The sequence below is a fragment of the Pecten maximus genome, chromosome 4 (assembly GCF_902652985.1).
Source record: "Pecten maximus chromosome 4, xPecMax1.1, whole genome shotgun sequence".
NCBI classification, from domain to species: Eukaryota; Metazoa; Mollusca; class Bivalvia; order Pectinida; family Pectinidae; genus Pecten; species Pecten maximus.
Window position 1 is genome coordinate 31,043,090 of NC_047018.1, and position 23,773 is coordinate 31,066,862.

The 23,773-nt window shown below is 33.8% G+C and overlaps 1 protein-coding gene across 1 annotated transcript; it reads right to left on the minus strand.

The window, feature by feature from the left end:
• Positions 1 to 98: 98 nt before the first annotated feature.
• Positions 99 to 19,526, minus strand: LOC117325816. Its single transcript, XM_033882301.1, has 5 exons — positions 19,062 to 19,526; positions 4,380 to 4,530; positions 3,714 to 4,099; positions 2,895 to 3,070; positions 99 to 1,608 (listed from the first exon to the last, which is right to left on the minus strand). The coding sequence occupies exons 1-5, from the start codon at positions 19,131 to 19,133 to the stop codon at positions 1,470 to 1,472; spliced, it is 924 nt and encodes a 307-aa protein (XP_033738192.1). The 5' UTR covers positions 19,134 to 19,526; the 3' UTR covers positions 99 to 1,469.
• Between the last annotated feature and the right edge of the window lie 4,247 nt (positions 19,527 to 23,773).

Genomic DNA, 23,773 nt, shown 5'->3' on the forward strand with positions numbered 1-23,773 from the left:
GGTGACCGGGATGGAGGTTTTCTCCTTGCCGAGATTCTGAATTCGATCCTTTCATAACCTTATCGCTACGGTTACATAGATAAAAAAAAAATACATGAAAGTGTAGAAATAATATTTTATTTATGAAATGACTGGATAACAATAGACACCACATGTCGATGATTAAAAGATACTGACCCGTTCAACTGATCATACCACCCAGGTTTCATCCGTATTCCTTACTTTAAATACATTCCAAAAAGTTACAATTTTCATTCAAAACATTACAAAACTTAAGTAAAGTATCCTAGCTTAGATTACTTCTTTAAATCCAATAATTACTTTCGATGAAAAAAAAATAGTTAAGAAATATTGATCAAAACCGTAGACTGGCCACCAGTCACTACGTTTGTTACGAAGTGCTAAGCTTAATTCTAATATAAGCTTATCTCCCCTTTGTTTGAAACTTATCAGAAATATTCTAGAGACCAAAATCACAAAAGACAATTATATTTATGATTTTAATATTCTAGAAACAGATGCCAGTCTAATGAAACCATGGTAAGGTTATATATCAAACGCTTTACACATGTATATGTATATTTATAATAGATTGAGAAATGAAAAATCACAAATTGACTTGCAAGAACACGTACTAAATATAGTTCTATTATGGTATTTACATTGGTACAGCCCTGTCTAACCACGGATTAAGACTCTGTCAGGGCGCAGTGTTTTCCATTTAATGATTTAAATGTTAAACACAACATTAAAATGTTTGGATATGATAAAATTGAAAATAAATGATAGAAGACAATTACAACAAGAGAGTATATACACTGAAACCTGTCTGTTGTCATACAGATATAAATAAGACAGGTTTCTGACTGTAATATTGGTAAGATTAGTATTTTAAACAAAATAAGGATGTACTTAATGAAGGACAATTGAGTTATATCAACCCTCTCTAAGTGCTGAGTCGGGTCAGGATTTACGGTTTTTGATCGGAAACATATTCGAATTACAATTACTCAGTTCCCTTCAATAGTATATAATGTTATGTTTTGAGTGTCGAGGCGGATAGGATATCATTCTAGAACCACCTCAACCGATAATCGTAAATTAAAAGTGCTGGAAACTGTAAAGCTAAAATGTATGTAAAGTATTTGCAAGTCCTTAGTAATGTCAATCTACATTATCACTCTTCTTGTCCTAAACAATTCTGAATGAACTCTTCATATACAACAAGGTCAGTTATTATCAGTATGTCTTTAGGATTCCCCGATTGGGATTGTCTCCCTTTGTATGAATGAGAGACAATCTGTCATACAATAACAGATTCCAACTGAAATTGTCACCACAATAAATAATCCGCTTTACCAGAAATATGACACTCATGTCGTTGTCATAATTACTTCATACAGATCGCAGGTGGATTCGTCTTCATCGTATACCACCATAATGATAACCATAAATACATGGTCTTCTAATCACATATGTATTTCTTCAATGTCATCCATGTCTTCGTGGTGATGAGATGCTCGGCTTGATTGCCTCATTTTGTTTTTCTTCAGCGCGTCCAGTCTGGCCTGCAGCTGTAAGTCTACCTTTTTCTTATCAGACGCAGCCCTGCAACCGAATGGCAAATTATACAATTAGAAGGTCGATTGATTTTTTATATGACTTTCATATGACAAGAGATGATGAAGGAATATGATAGGCAATCATTTTTTCACTCATAATTCAACATTTAATCTCCCTGCGCCTGTGCTTTACAGCACAGCATCAAAATGAACGGGAAATATAACGATTCCGAAAATTCGGTATGACAAATGACTACGACCAACACGTCGATTTTTGACATTCACAGCCTCACGAAAGGACACAATGATTAATTATGTTCTCTTTAAGCAGATTACTATATATTGTATCATTAAGTAGGGTATGTACTGATCGATTACTAAACATATCACTGAGAATGGGTGTAATGACCAATTACTTTACATTATAGTATTGAGCAGAGGTGTAATGACCGATTAATTTACATTGTATCTTTGGCAGGGGGAGTAATAAACGATTGGTATACATTGTATCATTATGTATGAGGTGTAATGACCGATAACTATACATTGTATCATTTAGTAGGAGGTGTAATATATGACCGATTGCTATACATTGTATCATTAAGTAGGAGGTGTAATGACCGATTACTATACATTGTATCATTAAGTAAGGGTGTAATAACCGATTAAGTAGGAGGTGTAATGACCGATTACTATACATTGCATCATTAAGTAGGAGGTGTAATGACCGATTACTAAACATTGCATCATGAAGTAAGGTGTGTAATAACCTGTTACAATACATTTTATCATAAGTAGGGGTGTAATGACCGATTACTATACATTGTATCATTAAGTAGGGGTGTAATAACCGATAACTATACATTGTATCATTAAGTAGGGGTGTAATAACCGATAACTATACATTGTATCATTTAGTAGGGGTGTAATAACCGATAACTATACATTGTATCATTAAGAAGGGTGTTTAATGACCGATTATTATGCATCGTATCATTACGTTGGGGTGTAATAACTGATTACTAAACATTGCATCATGAAGTAAGGTGTGTAATAACCTGTTACAATACATTTTATCATAAGTAGGGGTGTAATAACCGATTACTATACATTGTATCATTAAGAAGGGGGAGTAATAACCCATCGCTTTACATTGTATCATCATGTAGGGGGAGTAATGACCGACTGCCATACATTGTATCATTAAGGAGGGGGAGGGGGTAATGGCCGACTATCGTACATTGTATCATTAAGTAGGGGTGTTATTAACGATTAGTATACATTGTATAAGAAAGGGGAGTAATGACGAACTACTATGTGATGAAAACTTACGCATTACTCATCTCGATGGCTTTGTTGAGGATAGCTTGGGCCTGGTTCCTTAGTTCGTTTTTCTTATCCTCCATTTTCTCTTCCCGACGTTTCAGCATCTGTTCCACCTGTCGCTCTCGCTCTTTCATTAACTTGTAGTCTGCATTCTGCATGTCGCCAATAATCATATCTGTCTCCTTTAGACATAAATATTTATAACACAATTAAGAATATGGACGATCCCCATAGTAAAACATCTATTCTATTGATGTACAAGGAATGATACAGATACATTATGTAAACCTGATATCTTACACATACACGCAGGCAGTGAATACACCCGGTATACTGTATATGTACTACATGTACAGTGAATATAGGCAGTGGATACACTATTTAGTATGTATATAGACAGTATCATGTAGCAATAGGTACGTGGAACCACGTGACCGTTTTGCATCGTACATGTACATGCCAAGAAAGTAAATTTAGGCCTCCGCTTCAAGTGTGTTTATTTTATCTTTCTTTTGCTGAAATATATCTAAATGAAATATAGGTCAAACAACCCTGATTTAACTTTCGCCAAGCTTGTATCGTTTCTCAGTGATACTCGACCAAATTATTTTGACTGGCGAACGCCATCCAATTATCGTGCAAAATCAGTTGTTCGAATACATAACCCAATCAGTTGCCAACAATTCATCCTTGGCATGTAAGGTACTAGGTACAGAAAATTACACATATGCAGAGAGGGGACTTGATATCCTGTATAACGTACAATGTACGTAGACGAATGCACGTGTAAATAGCAAATACAGCATTTACATATAGCAACTGTACCTTCTTCATCTGATCAGGAGACAATATTGGCTCGCCAGAACTGAGAGTACTGAATGGCCGTGACTCTGGTCTCGGGCTACGACTCCTGATTTTGTCTGGTCGTCCAGCCGATAGTTCTCCCCAACTCTCTTCATTACGGTTTTGACTCCTGCTTGGTCTGACTTCACTAACGCTTAGAGTGGTTGGACTTCGCATGTAGGATTTTTCTCTACGGAGGTCTGCCAAATCGCCCCAACTGCGGCCGATACGGCTCTGTGCTCTGCTTTGGGCACGTTCGTTACGTATTTGAGCCAGACTTCGACTATTTGGTCGTGTGTCGACTTCCATTTTTGATTCTCGACCTTTCATTTGTGAATGGCTGAAATCATCCTGCTTTCGTTTTTCCTCTACAATTGTAAAGAGTACTATTAATTTTGAATAAGGTCTTGATAAGAACAGTCTTTGAAGTTATATTTGATATAATTTTATAAGGTTTATTTTGTGTTTCCTAACACAAGGAATGAGTTGCAATTGGAGACTACATTAGAAATATCTTAAAAATAGGACGGGATAGCTGTTCCTTATTTTGCCGAGAATTATATTTAAAGGTAGGTGACATGCTACTCGAAATAATCAATAAAGGGATCAACTAAATGTGTATATAGCATGTAGAATTGTTTCACTTACCAAGCAGACGAGCCTCATTTTTAAGCTGTTGGTTTTCGTAATTGAAATCGAGGAGTGTTGACCGTATCATCATTCGGGACTCCTCTATAACATTCACAGTATCTTCTGTCTCCTGCTCGAACAGATCCATCCACGCCTCCATTACCATTTCCTGTAAAACAGATTTACGTTACATGAATTTGAGAGAATACATTTGATATCTTCATGAGAATTTTACATTATAGGTATTTCGATTACTTAATATAGCTATAACGTGAGCAATCACAGCTACAAAGGTGTTCGTGTTATCTGTTTTTTCTAACCAGTTAACCACTGTCTACCGTAATTTCCGGTCTATCCCACGCACCGGTGTACAGCCAGCAGGATACAAAATAAGGCATTTTGAAGCATTGTGCAAAATTAATTTCACATAACCCGAACCTGCAATTTCACTCGTGTAATACATGTAATTTGTGTACATGTACATGTACATGAACCAAACAGAAGTTGTATTTTCGATCGATTTTTTTATTGTTGAGGGCACTGAAAAAAACTAAGCTGTGTGTTTCTTTTGTTATGTTAATCAATTTGTATTCATGAATTGTTGTGAAAACCGAAAAATAATGTATAACGAACATTTGTTTTACATTTATATAAAAGAAATTCTTCAGAAAGCTGGCTCCTGCGGGTAGCCCGCAAAAGACACCACCAGATGTTAAAAAAGTGTACATAATGTATAATCCGTGAACTATACACAGGAAATTACGGTTCCTGATCGTGATGGTGGATTGATTTAACATGAAAGATTGTGGCGATTTAATCTCCTTACATAAACAAACGCCTGGGTAGTGTACCAACACTGGTTCATGTTACACAATCATGTTAGGGTTGATTTGATGTCATGCTAATGTAATGTAGCCATGTCATTTCTCTTCTCATTCCAAATGTGTTGTTAAAGTATAAACAAACACATAGACAAAGGTACATGAATGTAAACAGTAGTGTTTGGAAGAAATAATGCCAATTAATTACTTTACATGTGTAATGATTTTTCTTCCCTATTTATTGTTTTTGTTGATATCACAATGCAGTTTTACGGTCTTTCATTTTAAAGACTACATACGAATGATCAAGTAGCGTGTTGTAAATAAAATTGGAATATTAAAGTGCAACTATGTGGGTATTTAGAACTATTTCTCAAGCTGATTGATTATCTTTGCAGCGCACAATGACAGTAACCAGAGGAGTATATACATATGATTTACCCTGAGTTAAGATATTAAATGAATAAGGACGTCGACGAGACATCAACAGATCAAAGAAAGTACAGAAAGAAATAGTCACCAAAAAGAAAAAAGTCACCAATGACAAAATAGTCACAAATAAAGAAATAGTCACCAAAAAGAAAAAAATAGTCACCAATAACGAAATAGTCACCAATAACGAAATAGTCACCGATAAAGAAATAGTCATCATTAACGAAATAGTCACCAATAAGGAAATAGTCACCAATAAAGAAATTGTCACCGATAAAGAAATTGCCACCAATAAAGAAATAGTCACCAATAAGGAAATAGTCACCAATAAGGAAATAGTCACGAATAACGAAATAGTCACCGATAAAGAAATAGTCACCATTAACGAAATAGTCACCGATAAAGAAATTGTCACCAATAAAGAAATAGTCACCGATAAAGAAATAGTCACCGATAAAGAAATAGTCACCGATAAAGAAATAGTCACCAATAAGGAAATAGTCACCAATAAGGAAATAGTCACCAATAAAGAAATTGTCACCAATAACGAAATAGTCACCAAAAACAGCGTAAAAGATTGGAAATAAAGAATACGTAGATAGCAGATCAATTCCATTACATGAATGTTACACGGTATGCTTTATCAGTACCATTGGATACATTGACTAAACCAGCTACAGTTATACAGTAACACCAATAATTGACATTTTGTTTACTTAGAAATATAAATACAAAGTATCTAGTCCATTCAGTAAAGATTATTGTAGAGGAATTGGATTGAGCTTACGTCAATCTACATGCACTTACACCGGGAATTTTCTAGGTCTCAAGTTAAACTAGTTTTCTCACGCTCCTCAAAGAAATATCAATACACTACAGAAAAATTAGAGAATGAAAATGGAAGTGACGTTGATAGCATACTGAGATAAAAAAAAAAAAAGTGTTAATAATCGCCAATGGATAAATTTTCAATATATCAAAAATAGATTTGATCAAACAATAACGGTTTGTTACATTCAAGTACAATCATTAGGGAGCCTAGATGACGTTTAAAATTTATACAATTCAGTTAATATTCTCCTCTATTATAGTGTTGGATAGAAGGAGTTTGATATTTATAAATGTGCTAATACAAATCAAAGAATAAAACCTCCAGCAGATTTTAGAATAATTTTGTGAATACAGTTGTACATCTAAACTTTTTGGAAATTATATGTAGGGAAACGATGGTTAATATGAATATACCATAATGTGAAAGATGTAACAGAAATATACCTCTCATTAAAATTTGATTGGTACTGTTTGACATATCGAAAAATATATATAAGTTTTGTTCAATTGCGTGTGCTGCAATACACCTATATCACATTTAGGTAACATCTAAATTGTTTTTCAACGGAAAATTAAAATCATAAAAGATGTCAGTGTATGAAACTGTAATGCACCTATCTGGAATCTGGTACGACCTTCAGGGTCTATAGAGGGTTGACCAGAATAAGTGTACGATTGCTCGGCCGATGAGATTCATGTTAATCGATGATCAAGAGAGTCACACAATTGTTGTGTTGATAGAATCGGTCAAGCCTCTTTAACAGTTTTAGGAGACCATACTATTCTAATGATTTGAAAAATATGGCATTCTCGACCGAAATATCAATGGCAGTAGCGAAGAGAACAGGAAACCATCTACCAATCCTACCATATTTTAACTAGAGCAAATTTATCTTTCGAGGAAATTTTTAACCGACCGACAACTAATACCCTGTCTCTGTACGCTCTGTACGGTTTGACTTAAATAGACAAATCCATCAAACACAAAAACCTCAAACAACCTGCACACATTCGACGGTCACATCGACGGTCACATCGACAGAAAGACGAATCATGTAGGAGGCGATTTGATTCGTCGTAATATTCATACTACAAATAACATGTATCTGATGTACTGCCGTGCATATATTGTTGGAGTTAGGAGGTTCACGTATTCTTTATCATTACTTTTGAAATACGTCAGAAAATGCAGTCGCTCAACATATAAACACTAAATACTGATTCCACATGTACACTAATTGACCTTGTTCGCCTGGGTAAACCGTATACCGTCATAATCGAACTCTGGTCGTTAAAGGCGAGAATGCTAAATACGTCTCCCAATGGCCAACTATGTAGAAAGCTTGCTAAATCTGCTGATTGTATAAATGATATGGGTTTTTTTCCAGGATGGAATAAGTAATCATGCGTGAAAAATTGTTAGTTTTTTTTGTTTTTTGTTTGTATATAATTTTCTTTGTTTTAATTTAATCAAACGACCATGGTTCCATGGTATTTCTAACAAAGATTATTGCAGTCCGTACATCATTTGATAAGTGCAAAATACATAATGATAATAAAAACAGCAGTGGAACCTCAGGTTACTATTATATCATACCAACCAGTCCTGCCTGTCAATATATCAATCGTATAAAAGAGCGATAAATGCCCCAATGGGTCTGCATATCATAAAATACATGACAGATGCTGAAACCAACAGTGGCAGCCATTGCGGATGTTCAAGTTTGGGGCAAAATACTTGTACAATGTATAATAATACTTAATTGAAGCTGGATGCTAGTTGTCGCATTATTTAAAATCTTCACATTTTAACATCTTTCTTTTTAAAAGACATATAGGATAGGAGGTTATCATTGTAGAAACTATAAATCGACCACAATTGTTAGAAAATGATGTACTTCATTTCTGTTAATTGAATCCGCAATTTTAATTTGTTTAAGGACATCAAATCTGTTTGAAACTAAAATGATTAAATATTGACTACGTTTGACGGTCAGCTCTGTTTTAACATCACACCAATACAAACTCCATGGGGACGTTTGATAATTATTACACTTGTGATTGTTTGAAAATTGATTTGTCGTTTAATTTATGAAAGATTTATAGGGTGTCAAAATCTGTCAGGGCTACCTAATGTAATGTATGTGTAGCAACATAAAACTATATGGAACTGAAATCCTAAAATCTCACTCTAGACAGACCACAGTACATTAACATTTATGGTTATGTTACATTTGTACTTGTATATTATTGTCATATCCATATTTCCTGCGGTACTTATAGAAATGTTAGTCATTTCAATAAATTAAGGCCATTTAATTATATAAGTGATTTAGGAATTAAATTTGATGACAAAAAATCTAAGATAATGGTCATGTACTTCCACTTATCTGCTTTAACAAAGATACGTTTAAACTTGTATGGTTCCGTGCTCTGCTCTACTGTGTGGAAGAATTAACCATAGAAATAACAAAGATTAGAATGGATATTTAGAGCTTACAAAATGTACAGGCTTCCTAGTACCGCTAACGAACCCTTGTCATATTGACATATCCATACCTATTCAATACATGATACAATGTCATATTTATATAAAGCCTGCTTTGGTCTATCTATCGATTCGTGGTTCCGTGATATGTATGAGTGTTGGACAAGCTTTGCCGTACAGAAAGGTTTACGGCCTGTGTGTTACAACGAGACATTGGAAGGACGCACTGACTGTCGCTATCACATCAATCGATACAGGTGAGTTATCGACTCTCTTTACCTGACGATAATGGAGTCGGTAAACCATAGCCATGCTAAATAAAACCCTATGTTTAATGTCACGAGTGCACAAACGATCATTGTTGTATTGGACACTGTTGACAAATGGTTTACATGTAATTTGTTCTAGATATCTTTCAGATAAACCGAAGAAAATCTGTAATAACAGTAGAAATAATCATAATTAATAATATTGTTTTAATCTAAAATGAGAACAAAACTAAAAATAAAACAAATTGATATAATACATGAATAACATTAACATAAGAAAAGGGGACAAGAGAATACCAATGAAGGAACATAACAGTAATTCAAAGGCAAAACCTATTTGATTACACCAGTAAATGAATAAAAAAAACAATACAAAGACCGTTTTGAAACGTATCAGATCAATCAAAGCACGGTACGAGATTGCTGTTTTATCAATAAAACCCCTGCCTCGCTCACTCCCCATATAGAATGAAGTTATGTTGTTTCAAAGTAAGAACCGAGGTAGTTACAATAAACAAAGCACAATTAATTTAACTTGACATTGGGGATATATTCGTTCTGACGAGATCATAATATAGGCCATACATTTAGAGTATATACAGGACAACATTATCCCATTACTATATCTGAGAAATGAAAATTCCATGAAGACCCCAGTAGTAATCGAATGAGACATCTCCAATCCTCTCTGGAATTACATATGTCATGTTCTCCGACTAAGAAGTTACCGTTACACTTCCGCATTGTTCATGGTGCTTTGGTTTGGTTTGGTTTATTTTGTTTAACGTCCTATTAACAGCTAAGGCCATTTAAGGACGGCCTCCCGTGCGTGCGACATGCATGCGTGTGTTGAGTACGTATGTGTGTTTTGGGAGGCTGCGTATGTTCGTGTTAAGTCTCCTTGTGATAGGCCGGAACTTTTGCCGATTTATAGTGCTATCTCACTGAAGCATACTGCCGAAGACACCCAGCAGGACACCCCACCCGGTCACATTATACTGACAACGGGCGAACCAGTCGTCCCACTCCGTGTATGCTGAGCGCTAAGCAGGAGCAGCAACTACCATTTTTAAAGAATCTGGTATGTCTCGGCCAGGGGACAGAACCCAACGCCTTCCTCACAGGGGCGCACGCTCAACTAAAGGCCAAAAGTGAGGCAATGTCAAGGGAGACGTGTGGAAGAAGAAAGTTGTTAAGAAAGAAGAGAAAAGAGAAAATCCCAAATATAGTCGCCTCTTACGATCATGCCATGGGGGCAGCAGGTACAATCATTACGCCCTACCTGCAGGGCGATGTTCATGGTGCTTTCTAAATTTATTATGGAAATGTTTCCATTATTGCCCTTGCTAATTATGGCTTGGTTCTTCCAAACAAGCGTAACAGCCTTCTTGTGATACTGTACGTATACACAAGGTCCAAATGTTATTTTGTAAGTTTTGAAGAATACCATAAATCTTGGAATCCCTACTCAAATGAGGCAGCTTACCACTTATCAGATTGATTAATGTGATGATATTTCCCAATTACTTGACTTATATTGCCTCTGATATTGTAGACACTAACCTACTATAATTACCTCCCTTGTCCCATTTTGAACTGTCTGATATTAATATAACTGAGCAAGATATAATTGACCAATTCCACATTCTTAATAAAAATAAACCAGCTGGACCTGATGGTATCCTACCAATTATTGTAAAACATATCTCATCGTCTTAAGTATATCCACTCAAATTGTTGTTTAATAAAACATTGTCTATTGGTGAACTCCTAGATATTTTAAAAGTTGCTAATGTTACATCACTCTATAAAGGAAAGGGTGAAGCTAGTGATCTAAATAATGGTTGGCCTATTGCAGTTACATCTATTTTTATTACAATGTAAGAAAAGGTTATTTTTAAATACACATATAATTATATTTCAAGTCATCATATGCTAAGTGAACATCAGGTCTGTTACATAAATTAAAAACTTACTTGTTCTTACTTGGCTGACAGAAAACAAAGGGTTGTCATTGAAGGATATAAATCTAGCACTAAACCTATATCAGCAGGAATCCCTCAAGGATCTGTCCTTGGTCCCATTCTATTTCTTCTTTTCGTTAGTGACATCACCAATAAGATAACCTCTAATATAAAACTCTTTGCTGACGACACCTCCCTCTATGTAATAGTACATGATGATAATGGCCTTGATACACCTAATACAATGCTTAATGATGATTTAGTTTCAATCTCCAAATGGGCTAATAAATGGCAAATTCTTTTCAATCCTAATAAAATAATATCTATTAATTTCAGTCGTAGGTTTAACATTGACCATCCTCATTTTTTTAACAATAATCCAATTGTACAAAATGAAAATCACAACCACTTAGGTCTAGCCTTTAATAGTAAAGGTACGTGGGCGGATCATATTTCAAATATTTATCATAAAGCTAACTTTAGGCTAAGTATACTTCGTGTTCTAAAAAAAAATAGGTTTAGGCTCATGTAGTGTCTGGTGGCTCTTTTCTCACCCCGACAAAACCTAAGATTAGGGTTGACATGATCGAGGTTCATGTATTGCCTGATGGCTCTGTTCTCACCTCGACATTACCTAAGATAAGGGTTGACATCTCCGAGGAATCGTAATACTTCTGTGGTGCTAGAATAGGCCAAATATGCTAGAATCATGCTAGACTGAATGAAACGCAGTTCTTTCAAGGATCATATTTTTGACAGAAATGAAGTAGCAAGTCTTCTCTGTTCCTACCATGAGGCAAATGGGAAAAAACGCCCATAAGCTAACATCTTGTCGAAACTACGGACACATTAGACAAATACCTATGCTTTCGACCAATTCAAAACCAATATCATTAGAAATCATACTGTTTTGGGGCATTAACATTTCATCCTGTCAAAATAAAGATATATTTATTCGTGTACAAAATTATATTTTCAACTCTGAACGTTTTCCTTAATCCTTTTCACTGATATAATAATCTTCGATAACATGTTCAATAATTGTTCATTATTATTATCTAACGTCTTATTTTGTCATGTGATATTGGTTTACATCAACTAGCAGCAGTTTCACAGCATCAAAAATGTTTTAATTGTTTCAACTGTAATAACTCATGTACGTGTTTGACTCGGGCAATGTTTGCCCCTTCCCTTCCCTATACATTTTTCTCTTTTCTTTCTTCATTCAATCTCATTTTAAAGTAATTAACTGACGCTGTTAGATTGTTGTTAAAGATTTGTATCTTTGTAAAATTTACAATCTATAAATAACGTCAAGATCACTGTCACAAACCAACTGAACACAATGTAATATTGTACAAACAAACATATTCTTTATATTCGCGAACAATTAGAGATGGCCTCCATCTGACTTTTCTGTGATATAAATATATCAATATGACTACCCATTAGTAGTTGTATTATAAATCGAAATCAGAAGGTTAATTGATAAACCACAAATGAATTTTTAATATTTCAATTAACGGTGAATATGCTGAAGGCAGACCATTTGGTATCAAATTACGTGCCAATGTAGGGGATGTCGGGAATATAAGTTGCTGTATATTTGACAATATAACATATTGTATTAAATTACATTATCATCGTTATTTATGAACTTATGAATCTCGAATAGTTATATTACACGACAAACCTCTGTAAACATAAAGTTTGAATGATATACTTTACACCATGACAGCAATCATCTTTAAACATCGAATACATCAAAACCTGTCAATAAACAGGATTAGGTGGTCGGGTGTGACAGTGTTTACACACGTTTATTCAACCTAGGCGTGCTTTACTCGGAGCCAACAAGAGTAAGTAAATTAAGTTAATATAAACTCCTTCGTAATTGCTTTAAAAGTCAATACGTTTGATTTCATCAATGATAAGTATCCAGGATGACGGTGAAATTAGGACCCATAAAAGGCTGATATTTCGTTGATCGGGTACGTGCTAGAATTTATTAAATGCAAATTACACCACGCATACCAACCGTGCTTAAGCATCGAATACAGCATTACCGGTTTATCAATAATGAACATGCAGGGCGACAATGATCTTACGACTGATAAATGGTTCATATTTCGTTGATTTGGGAATATGCGTGAATTTATTATTTATAACGGAAAATTGTTTTCAAATAACTATTCACATTTATATGTTCATATCAACTATATCAAGAATGAATAATGACATATGTTGTCACATTCAATCATTTAAGAGAAACCGGATTCATATTAACTGCCCAAGCGTTCTTAATGACAGACAGGAACAATCAATGTGGAATAAAATATTTCAGCACTCTGAGAATTGGTATTTTAAAATGTTCAATTTTGCATAAAATGCAATGCTAAGCCCACACTTGAATATCCTTATGAATATATATGATTATATATGTGACGATATGTTAAATACAGAAATAAAGAGAAAACTTTAAAGTTTCTTGGCCATGAACATAGTGTGTAAAAAAGTAATGCTATTTAACAAAACAGCATTTTTTTCGAATTCATCTTTAAAACAATAGTTTGCAAATTAAATTGATTGAAAGTTTTTTTTATACATACTACGGTAAAATGATACAATTTAACACTGACAGGTAGAACCAGTCCATAGTAATCTTATGTCATTAACTTTCATATGTCAACCATGTCGATTGATCTTTCTGATATATCATGTTTGTCCGTATTTAATTGAAATTGACAGGAAGTAATTACAGCAACATTATCAATATTATTAGTGTTGTCATAGCGCGCGGAAACATTCAAATTGTACCATTTCAGCTGAAGATTAAGTATACAATACGTATAGGAGCACGTTAATATTGGCGATACTGCTAGGAATGGTGTAGTTATAATCATTATGCAATTTTTAAGTGTACGGTGAGACGTGATAAGTATTGTATGTACGACCAACAAGTGAATAGAGCGTTTAAAGACGCCTATCAAAACTGTACATATATAAAATTAATATACAGCTGCAGTATACAGCTGTTTCTTACCTAGGACAAGTCAATGATGCTGGGGACCGAAAGAATGAATATGCAGAGTAAGGGATATCAAACTCGTCATACATACATATTAATCTATAAATTGTAGGTGATAACGCAACTTAAAAATCATAATGTTAAATGCCCAGTATTCAATTATGCCGCTTATTTGTGACGGATTAATTGTAAAATAAATCAGGGGCGAATATTAACTGCAATTAAAGTGTTCACCGTTTGCCAACAGTTTGCAACCGTTACTAAAACGAAACACCTTTTCGTTGCTCTCTCTTTAAGATATACACGAATCTAATAAGTGATGCAAATTATGCAATGGTATTAAAGTAAACTGTGTATTTATTAATCTCCAGAGTGCTGCAAAAATCATAATAAGAAAGTATACCGTTGCTTCTGGGACATACCGTTTGTTTATGATATGAATCACCACGGTCCAGAATATAAGGACACACATACAATGGAGCAACAAACAGAAAGGGAACGGGTCATGACAAGTATCAAAGATACCGAAAAGCAACACAAAAAACGAGACACAACAGAATCAAAGTAATTCGGTTCGAGAACACGTCAAGGAAATACAAAGAAATGAACAGGATTCAACCGCAAAAGATGGATGATAATCAACTTAAAAGGTATCAATTGTTCATTACAAATGTTGTATAAACAAACACTTATAAAACACGTGGAATCAGCTATACATGCGTTTTGATAAGCTAGCACCTTGAACTTTGACCGAAAAGACGCCTCACGCACTCGCAGAAATTAAAACACGAAATAATTAATTAACGATTGTTTTTTGTTTTTTTTTTGTAATTTGATTTCTAAATTGGTTTGTATCAATTCATTTCCTTGATGATAATAAACCCATTAATTACTTGTCGTGATCTCTGATAAATTATAACATTTTCAGATATTTCGGAAATTGTCAATCTTGAATATAAATTAGCTGCACATTGCAGTGCAGTTCTTATCGTTACATCAAAATAAATATCGTTAACATCGTTGAGGTAGGAACAGGTCACACACACTGATTGTTGTTTTATATGGCATGTCTACTACTATCGTTAGTTACTTCTTAGATGTTAATGAAACACTAGCTAGAACTGTGTTATGGTAACCTGTTATAGATAACTTACTCGAGATTAATACTATATGCCTATACCTGTTGGCTAACCTGTATTAATTGTAAGAAACACATACACTATAACCAATCCACATGTCTGCTGATAATTCCATCCTCCATAATAGGATGAACTCCTTACAATAGATATATTGTGTTAGGCGAATCACGTGATTGCTAATTGACGTTACACTGTACTGAAACTTCTGATATTAAAGAGAATTGTTATCGATATATATAATCGGATTCACTTGTCGCCCAAGCCTAATAACCACAAACACACATAGGTCCTTATTTCAAGGTACAATACGGTAAAATCCTTCATTGTTAAAGCATATATCGATTGCCATAACTAAGAAAAAAATCAATAAGATATTTTCTCCGGAAGACAATTGCGAATAACGCTGATATGTATATAGGTATATGACACCGAGGTGTATTTACAATGTATATCGGCCGAGGTGATGTGTGACAGGAAATGAATTCATTGGATAATCACCAATGTAGTTTAAATATGGAAGATACTATCATCATAAACCTGATCTAGACCTTTTTCACGGTTTCACTACCAGGGCACATTTTGATAAAAAGTATATTAATAGGAAACTACCATTTGAACTATTCTATCTGTATTCACGTGGACCACAATTCTTATCGATGTGTGATATATGTATTGAGGTCAGGGCGACAATCAAATTAAGTTAATTATAGTACATCTCAGTCAGGCGACAAAACAAAATAACCTCAATACACCATTAACGTGAATTAACAGGATCCCTGGGGGTTCACGACATGAAATTACGGACATAAACATAATGTATCTATTAACATATAAAACAGATTAGTAATTCATTATACACAGCTGGGACGCATTTCTTTGATCGTGTATGGGTGAACCTGATCTGTTTTCTTTATAGAATATTTCAATCAGCAAAGCCCTTTTGCGTCATCGATATTTACTGAATTTACAAACATGCACACTGATTATTATCATTTTTTTTTAAACTATTGGTCTTGAATGTTAATCCGACTAAAACAATAGTTTACAGTTACTACAAATTTAAATTGATATAAAGGAAATATATATGTGCAATAATAACTTTTTAACACCAGTATTAGTCACTATTTAATAATAATGAATTGCAATTCTCTGATATTCAACTATCGGAAATATACATATCTAGTGGGAGAATAAACTATGTGTTGGTTATTTCAATGCATTTTGTTTTGTAGAAAAGTGTGGCATTAGATGTGTAAGGTAAAATATGTTATCCAGATATAGGTACCTTAACAGATTATTATTGACATTACAATCATGCACGTCAAACACGATAGCAGCGAGCCCCCAAGTGTACCGTTTGAATTGTTGTATATCTGATAGGTGTCAATTTAAACAATTGCAACAGATTCATTTTCATTGTAGTAATTATTAGAATTCATTAATAATTAACAAGTTTATTATCTACAAAGCAACAAACGGATAGAAATCTATTTAAAAAAATTATTATCACTAAAAAAATTGCGAATAACATTTTGTGTGTTATCATTTCCGCGACTGCTTGAGGCGGCCTTCAAGTGCCAGCCAATAAAAATGGATTGAACCATATGAGTAAAATATAGCCACGTAAAAAGGTCACCGTGTCAGCCAATAAAAACGCATTTAGAGTTTATACGACATGTGGTATAAACTGTATGTTATTCAAAAATTGTAATTATTATTTAATGCCCTGGGATTTGAATAACACCCACATATTGTGTTTTCATGATAAACTCTATTGTAAGCACGAGTAAACTGGAAACTAGGGTAACATTGCAAATATCAATGGTGAAAGTGAATGGTGGGAAGCAAGGTAAAAGTCAAACATTCTAACCAGGTCCCATAGAATCGTACAAACCGGTCGTTTCTGTACTTTAGTTATTGTCTTCAAAACATCACACTCATATACGATTAAAAAAAACTATGTATTAATATAAAGTGTTATTTTTCCTAATATTCTTTAAATGGTCAGTTTTGTATATGACCTAGCAACATTTCTTTTCAACTCATATCCTTATGCCCTAAATGATATTATGAGAATTTTTTTTTTTACATAAAACAGGTAAATTCATCCTTGAAATAGGTTTTCTATATAAGTAGAAACATGTCTCACAAACTCGTGGTCGTTGTATGTGGTATTTCTTTTACTGTCGATAGTAATTTGAAAAAAACTACAAACCACACTCTTTTAAGCTCGTGTTAAAAAATCTAGTCAAAGAAATACCATATACATATAACAACGTAGGGTTTGCGCAACCTCTAATTAACCAACTCATTCCTATAAATTTCGAGTGCAGTGTTCATTATCATATTCACTACTTCACAGGAAACCAATACAAGATAGATCTAAGCAGATATCTGCTTCTTTCTTATAAATGCATCACGATTTATAATTTCTTACAAACAATTTTATTTTATTTTCTTTATTTCACAGACCATTATGCTTTGATAGTCTTGTTTACAAATACTATATTTAAAGATGAAATATAAACATAAATTGAATATGCTTTCCTTAATACATGTATATTTTTCAATTTTATTGTTAAGGTATACAAAAAGTACATTATTGATATGGATTCACAAAAAGGGCGAATTCACATCAATACCACATTGCAGTCTTATTGGGTATACGGAAAGCTGATGTAAAGCATTGTAAAATGTCAATGGGAATTACAGACTAAATGAGTATATAGTTTTATTTCTATAGGCTTTTGTGATTTAATCTAGCACGTATTGTGACAGTGTAACTAGGAGACTGTTAACTCCAAGACAACATAATTGTGTAAATAGATACAAACAATATCCTTTATGTCAAAGACTTTTTAGTTTATTGAAAATCAATTAGCAGTATACAGTTCTATAGCCGATTATGTTGCAAAATAAATACATTCGAAGGGTGAATATATATATCCTATCTTACCCATTATGCAATACGTAGATGTTGATTGCTTTTGACATCTTTTTATTGAACATTTACATCAAACTAATACGTTCTAAGTATTGTTATTAATATTACAAGTGATGACGACGACGACGACGACGATGATGATGATGATGATGATGATGATGGTGGTGGTGGTGGTGCTGATGGTGATGGTGGTGGTGATGATGATGATGAGGGCTATTATTAGAAGAGCTGAAAAGTCTTCAGAATTTATTGATTTACATAAAGACAGACAGTATGTCTATGTATTTGGAAATACTATAATACGGCCTAGATCGATATATGTTTACTAGATTTAAAATGGTCTGTAGAAAGCTACTTGACAAAACATGATGTAGAATGAAAAACCTGTTCATTTCTTGACTAGTATTGTCTCCATCATCTTATCTATAAATATACTTTCTTCATAAAACTAAAGCGGTAAGCATTGTATCGTTACAAATATTCACGTTTCTAATTTTGCCACTGAGAATATTACTTAGAATTCATATGTTTATCTTTTACAATGGGATATGTTGTTTTATATTGGCGAAATTAGCCAGTATAGCATCTTAAAAATTCACAACAGGAAAACAAAATAGCTAATTGAATGTGTAAGAAATGTACGAAATGTTATCATAATATATGACTTAGTATAAGATCTGTACACATACGAAGATTTCTTTTCAAATAAGCAGACGATATTGAATATAATTGCCAGAACTGTAGCTGACTTCTATAAGAACGATGTCATGGGACGATAACTTACCCTCCATTCTTTTGATAGTGAATTTAGTGACTTTATGATTCCTTCGTCTAATATATCTTCGGGAGACGTCATTTTGATGGTTTGTATGTGGTTTCACCTCTGAATGTCTTGCTTACTACAATTCGACTGGCTGTAATCGTAGAAAATATTTCCAAGATGTCGCTCTAATCATATCCTGTACACCGAAAAAGTCCAACCTGTTTTAAAGCAAATGCTTGATATACTTGTCCATTAATTACAAGAATACTAACTGGATATTCTATAGTTAACAGATTTTTTATGTCGGACGTCTTATGATGCCCTAGCTCCTAAACACCTTCTGGTTCACTCCAGTTCCTAATAATTTTTTTCAGAGATTTGATTCCACTGCCGATGACGCGTATAAAAAGTCACTAGCTTAAAACACGTCCTACCTGCCTGCATTACTCCTCGCCACTGATTGGAATGGTTGTGCTAATAGCTCGTACAACTTAGTGATACACAGCTACGTACCACACCTTTGGTTTAATTTACAGGTAATAGAAAGATTTGAATCAATAATTTATTCAAAATGTCCGCGATCACGATTCAGTATATTGGGCATATCATAGCATTGTTGACACTGGCCTAGCCTTGGACTCCAAGCATTGTCGCGTGCATGAATCAGATTATCGATGTGAAATAAATCCATACGTACCATAATAGTAGTATCAATTATCAGGATTAATGTTGTCATGATAAAACTTGTTTGTTCTACCTGGACAAAGGAACTATTCTAAAAATCGAACAGGTGGTGTTAAGTAACGAAATAAGCGATAATAATCCTGGTACAGCATACAACTAAAAAAAATCAAATGCTACATTCATAAGACCTTTATTTCCTAGAAACTTCACATAAAGTAAAATTACACCTTAGATTACCTGTATTGATCACACATAGAAGTAGTTTCAACAAAAAATATTATCGATACATTCTATTGCCCATTGAAGGAACAAGTTTACACAACTTAAAATGGGGAAATCTGGGTTTTATTCCATATTAAAAGTTTTTTTCTTTTCAAATCATTTTTAATCAGATTGTACGATTGGGATTTCTAAATGAGTAATTTTCAAGTCATAACAAGAAAACGTTTTTTTATTGGTCGTCTATAAGTATAGGGTATGTCAATAAGAAATATTCAACTTAGTCGCCGAAACATCATTATTAATATCGAAAAATAGTTATTAAGGTTTAATCAAAATGGTTCAGCATGTATTTATTGTAAATAATATAGGAATTAAAAGAAAGAATAAATGCTTGACGTGTGACAAGTTCTTATCTGCCAATATTTAACTACTATTCAGCGTTTGAATGCGTAGAAATAAAATTGATCCCGCCAACATAGCTTTTGTACTTTTGAAGATGCTATTTATCTGTAATGGACGTATAGGTCCTAATTTATGTTTATATAAGTAATCGATAAGCCAAATATAAACATCAATGAATGTCGATCCAACTATTGTGTAGTTGAAAATCATCGTCCACTGGTCTAATTTGTATATGAATTTCTATAAAAAGCGTATATATAGTGTATGTCGTAAAAAGGCTAGATAATGTCGACTGTCACGGTGGCAATTTCTTAGCTCTACGCTTCCGTTTCCAAAGTCTATACAAACGACTATGATGCAAATGAATACAAATATGTATACATTGTAATACGTATTTAAAACAAAGAGATACCGTACAGTTTTATAAAGCATCATACATTGTGGATATCATACAATGGAGGATGTCATTAAATATTGATATTCGTTTGTTTTGGGTTTTTTCAAACAAGATACACATGTACATCATATTGCTATGTATTGACTTCTAGCTTCTAGTAATCGATAGCACGGGCGATTTAACAAAGGGTTCATATATACATGTGCTGACTTCCGTCAAATTTATGTTATATAGAGTAAATGAACATTTGTATATTGACTCCCGTATAATGTTTAACATAGCAGAACAAATGGTTGATATTCGATACTCTTCCAAATCACAGTTCTGTAACAAAGAATTGTCATTTCAGTTTCAGCTAATCGATGATGTTTTGTCTTTATGAATAATTGTACAATTATGTAAAAAAAAAAAAAAAAGACACGCGCTATTGTCACTTTTATTACAGAGTGATAATTAAATAAAGCAGCGCCAAAAATAATAAACACAGCTGATTTTTTCCTTCTCGGAATCGTCAGTGATGCTAGGGACCTTAAAAGTGTTGATACCCAAAGGGTAACTCTCAAAACAAGTCAAATTTTTAAAAAAAAAAGTCAGATATGTGATTACCTAGTTATATGCACTACTGGACTTGCTATCAAAACACTACACACTCTCCAATATCAACCGATATCCGCGACATTTACTTGCCACCTGATCCAACTATTAATAATGACTTTGATCGTTATAGGACGATTTCGATTATAGATAACACCAGACTGTTTAATGGTCATAAGTCTCTGCTATGGGTTGTTGATGCTTCGCTTAGTGCATTAAGTGCATTATCATGAAGTATTCAGTGTATTCCTTGGTGTCGTTAGGGCGTTCACTGAAATAACGCGTCAAGCATGCTGATATAGTACATGTAACACATATTTTTCGTATAAGTCTACTCATTACATAATGTATTAACTTCGTTTGGCGACATCTGTAAGTGCCTTAATTGTCAGATACATTCATAATGCTGCATGCGTCTAAAGTATAGGTTGATCAAACACGATGCTCCTCCTAATCCTGATATTGATTTTTTTTTCATTTACTCATGTTATACGTTTTTCAATCTCGAGTTATAACTAACTGAAGAATTCTGTTAGAGTAGAATATCTTTACTATTAAAATTTCAAACTTTTGATCGTCTTTTATATAATCAAAACCAAAGTTGTCATTTATATATATGAACATAAGTCATGTCCCCTGACCTATTCCACACAGCAACTGGTTTCGAAGATTTTGTATAATAAATATAAATATCACATATTGATGCCCTAATTAACTCGATTTCTCTTCGCAGCCCTCAACAAAATCTAAGGATAAGTACAAAGTTAAGTCATTTCAATCAATAATCAGATAATGTACATCATAATAAAGTTATACCATTGGGATTGACGACACATCACTATTTAACGATATTGGTAATGTCGTATCTGCACAGCACCAACCCGGGAAAACCATTTCAATCATAGTCTCAATTATTTACACACTTGGTAATATGCCATCACTGTCACTTACAGCGCCGACATTGTCTTAATGAAATATTACTTATGTAAATACGGTACTAAGTAGACAAGTTCATGTCGATGGTCGAGTAGTCGGAGTACAGTAAAGAAATTATTAAGTTGTTGTAGCAATATTAATACAACAGAACACGAGTTAATGTATTTTATTGAGCGTTTGGTTAAAGACAACGGAACATTAGATTTACGAACGTTTTGCAGCTTCTAAGATATTTAAGGATTAACATCAATTATTTTTTCTGTTATACAGTCATAACAGAAAAAACTGGAGTGTACTCTAAATAAACCGCGAAGCGGTTTATGAAGAGAGTACACTCCAGTTTTTTATGTTATGACTGTATAACGGAAAAAATAATTAATGTTAATTCTTATAATTTAATTTCGTCTTATACACACCAAGATATTTCACTTTCTTTGACGAACTCTTTTCTGTGATAAATTATTACGCAACGTCATCAGCCAATCAAAAATGACGTTACATTGCGCAACGTCAAAAATTTTGTTATGGAGGTATAACAAAATTATTTCAGCCAATGAAAATGCGTGTTTCATACAAAATTAAATTATTACCCGTTACCATATGGGTGAAATGATGTTTTCCTTTTAATGTTCTTTTTTAAAAAGGTGATAATAATAGAAAATAAGAAGACAACATCATGGACTGTGGCAGATAGAGGGGGAAACTGAAAACAAATCCATCTCGATAAGACGAGAATGTGAATTTATGAACATAGACGATGATAACGGGTGATATTTTAATGAGAGCGTTCAAACATCAAATTAAAGGCCGAATGGATAAAACCATCTCAAGTCGCTCAAACCACCTGTACTATTGGAATTGTAATTGGAACAAAAATGCGACATGACATTTTTGCAATTGGCTACGCTTTTGTCACATCGCCAAATTGTGAACGACTGTCATTGTACTCAATGCCTGACAAAGGAAATAGGAAATACACGTTATCCAAAACTGGTTACCACAGTTTTTGATCGCTGTTTTTGCGTAAGATACTGTATATTTGGTAATATTCGCGAGGGAGTGTATTGCGATATATTTATGATCATTAAATAAAGCTAAAAAAATAGATATCCAGCAAATATTAACATGAACATGTACACTGACATATATAGGGATGTGTCTTGCAGATTGTTAGCTTTCTTGTTGATTTACATTGACTCTGTCATCGTTGCTCTTTTTCTTTTCTATTTTAACCAATGTCATCGCCATAAAGGTTTGGTTTGGTTTTATTTGTTTAACGTCCTATTAACAGCTAGGGTAATTTAAGGACGGCCTCCCGTGCGTGCGATATGCGTGTTAAGCTATATATACGCAAATACGAAACAACTTTGCCATTTACCAACTGTCCCTTCTTACGAAAGGTACGTACGCATTTTCCTTTTCATGCAACCCAAGAGGGGTCACTTTTGCCATACTCATAGGATAAAGATATGCTTATCACGCCAAAAAGAAATTTTTC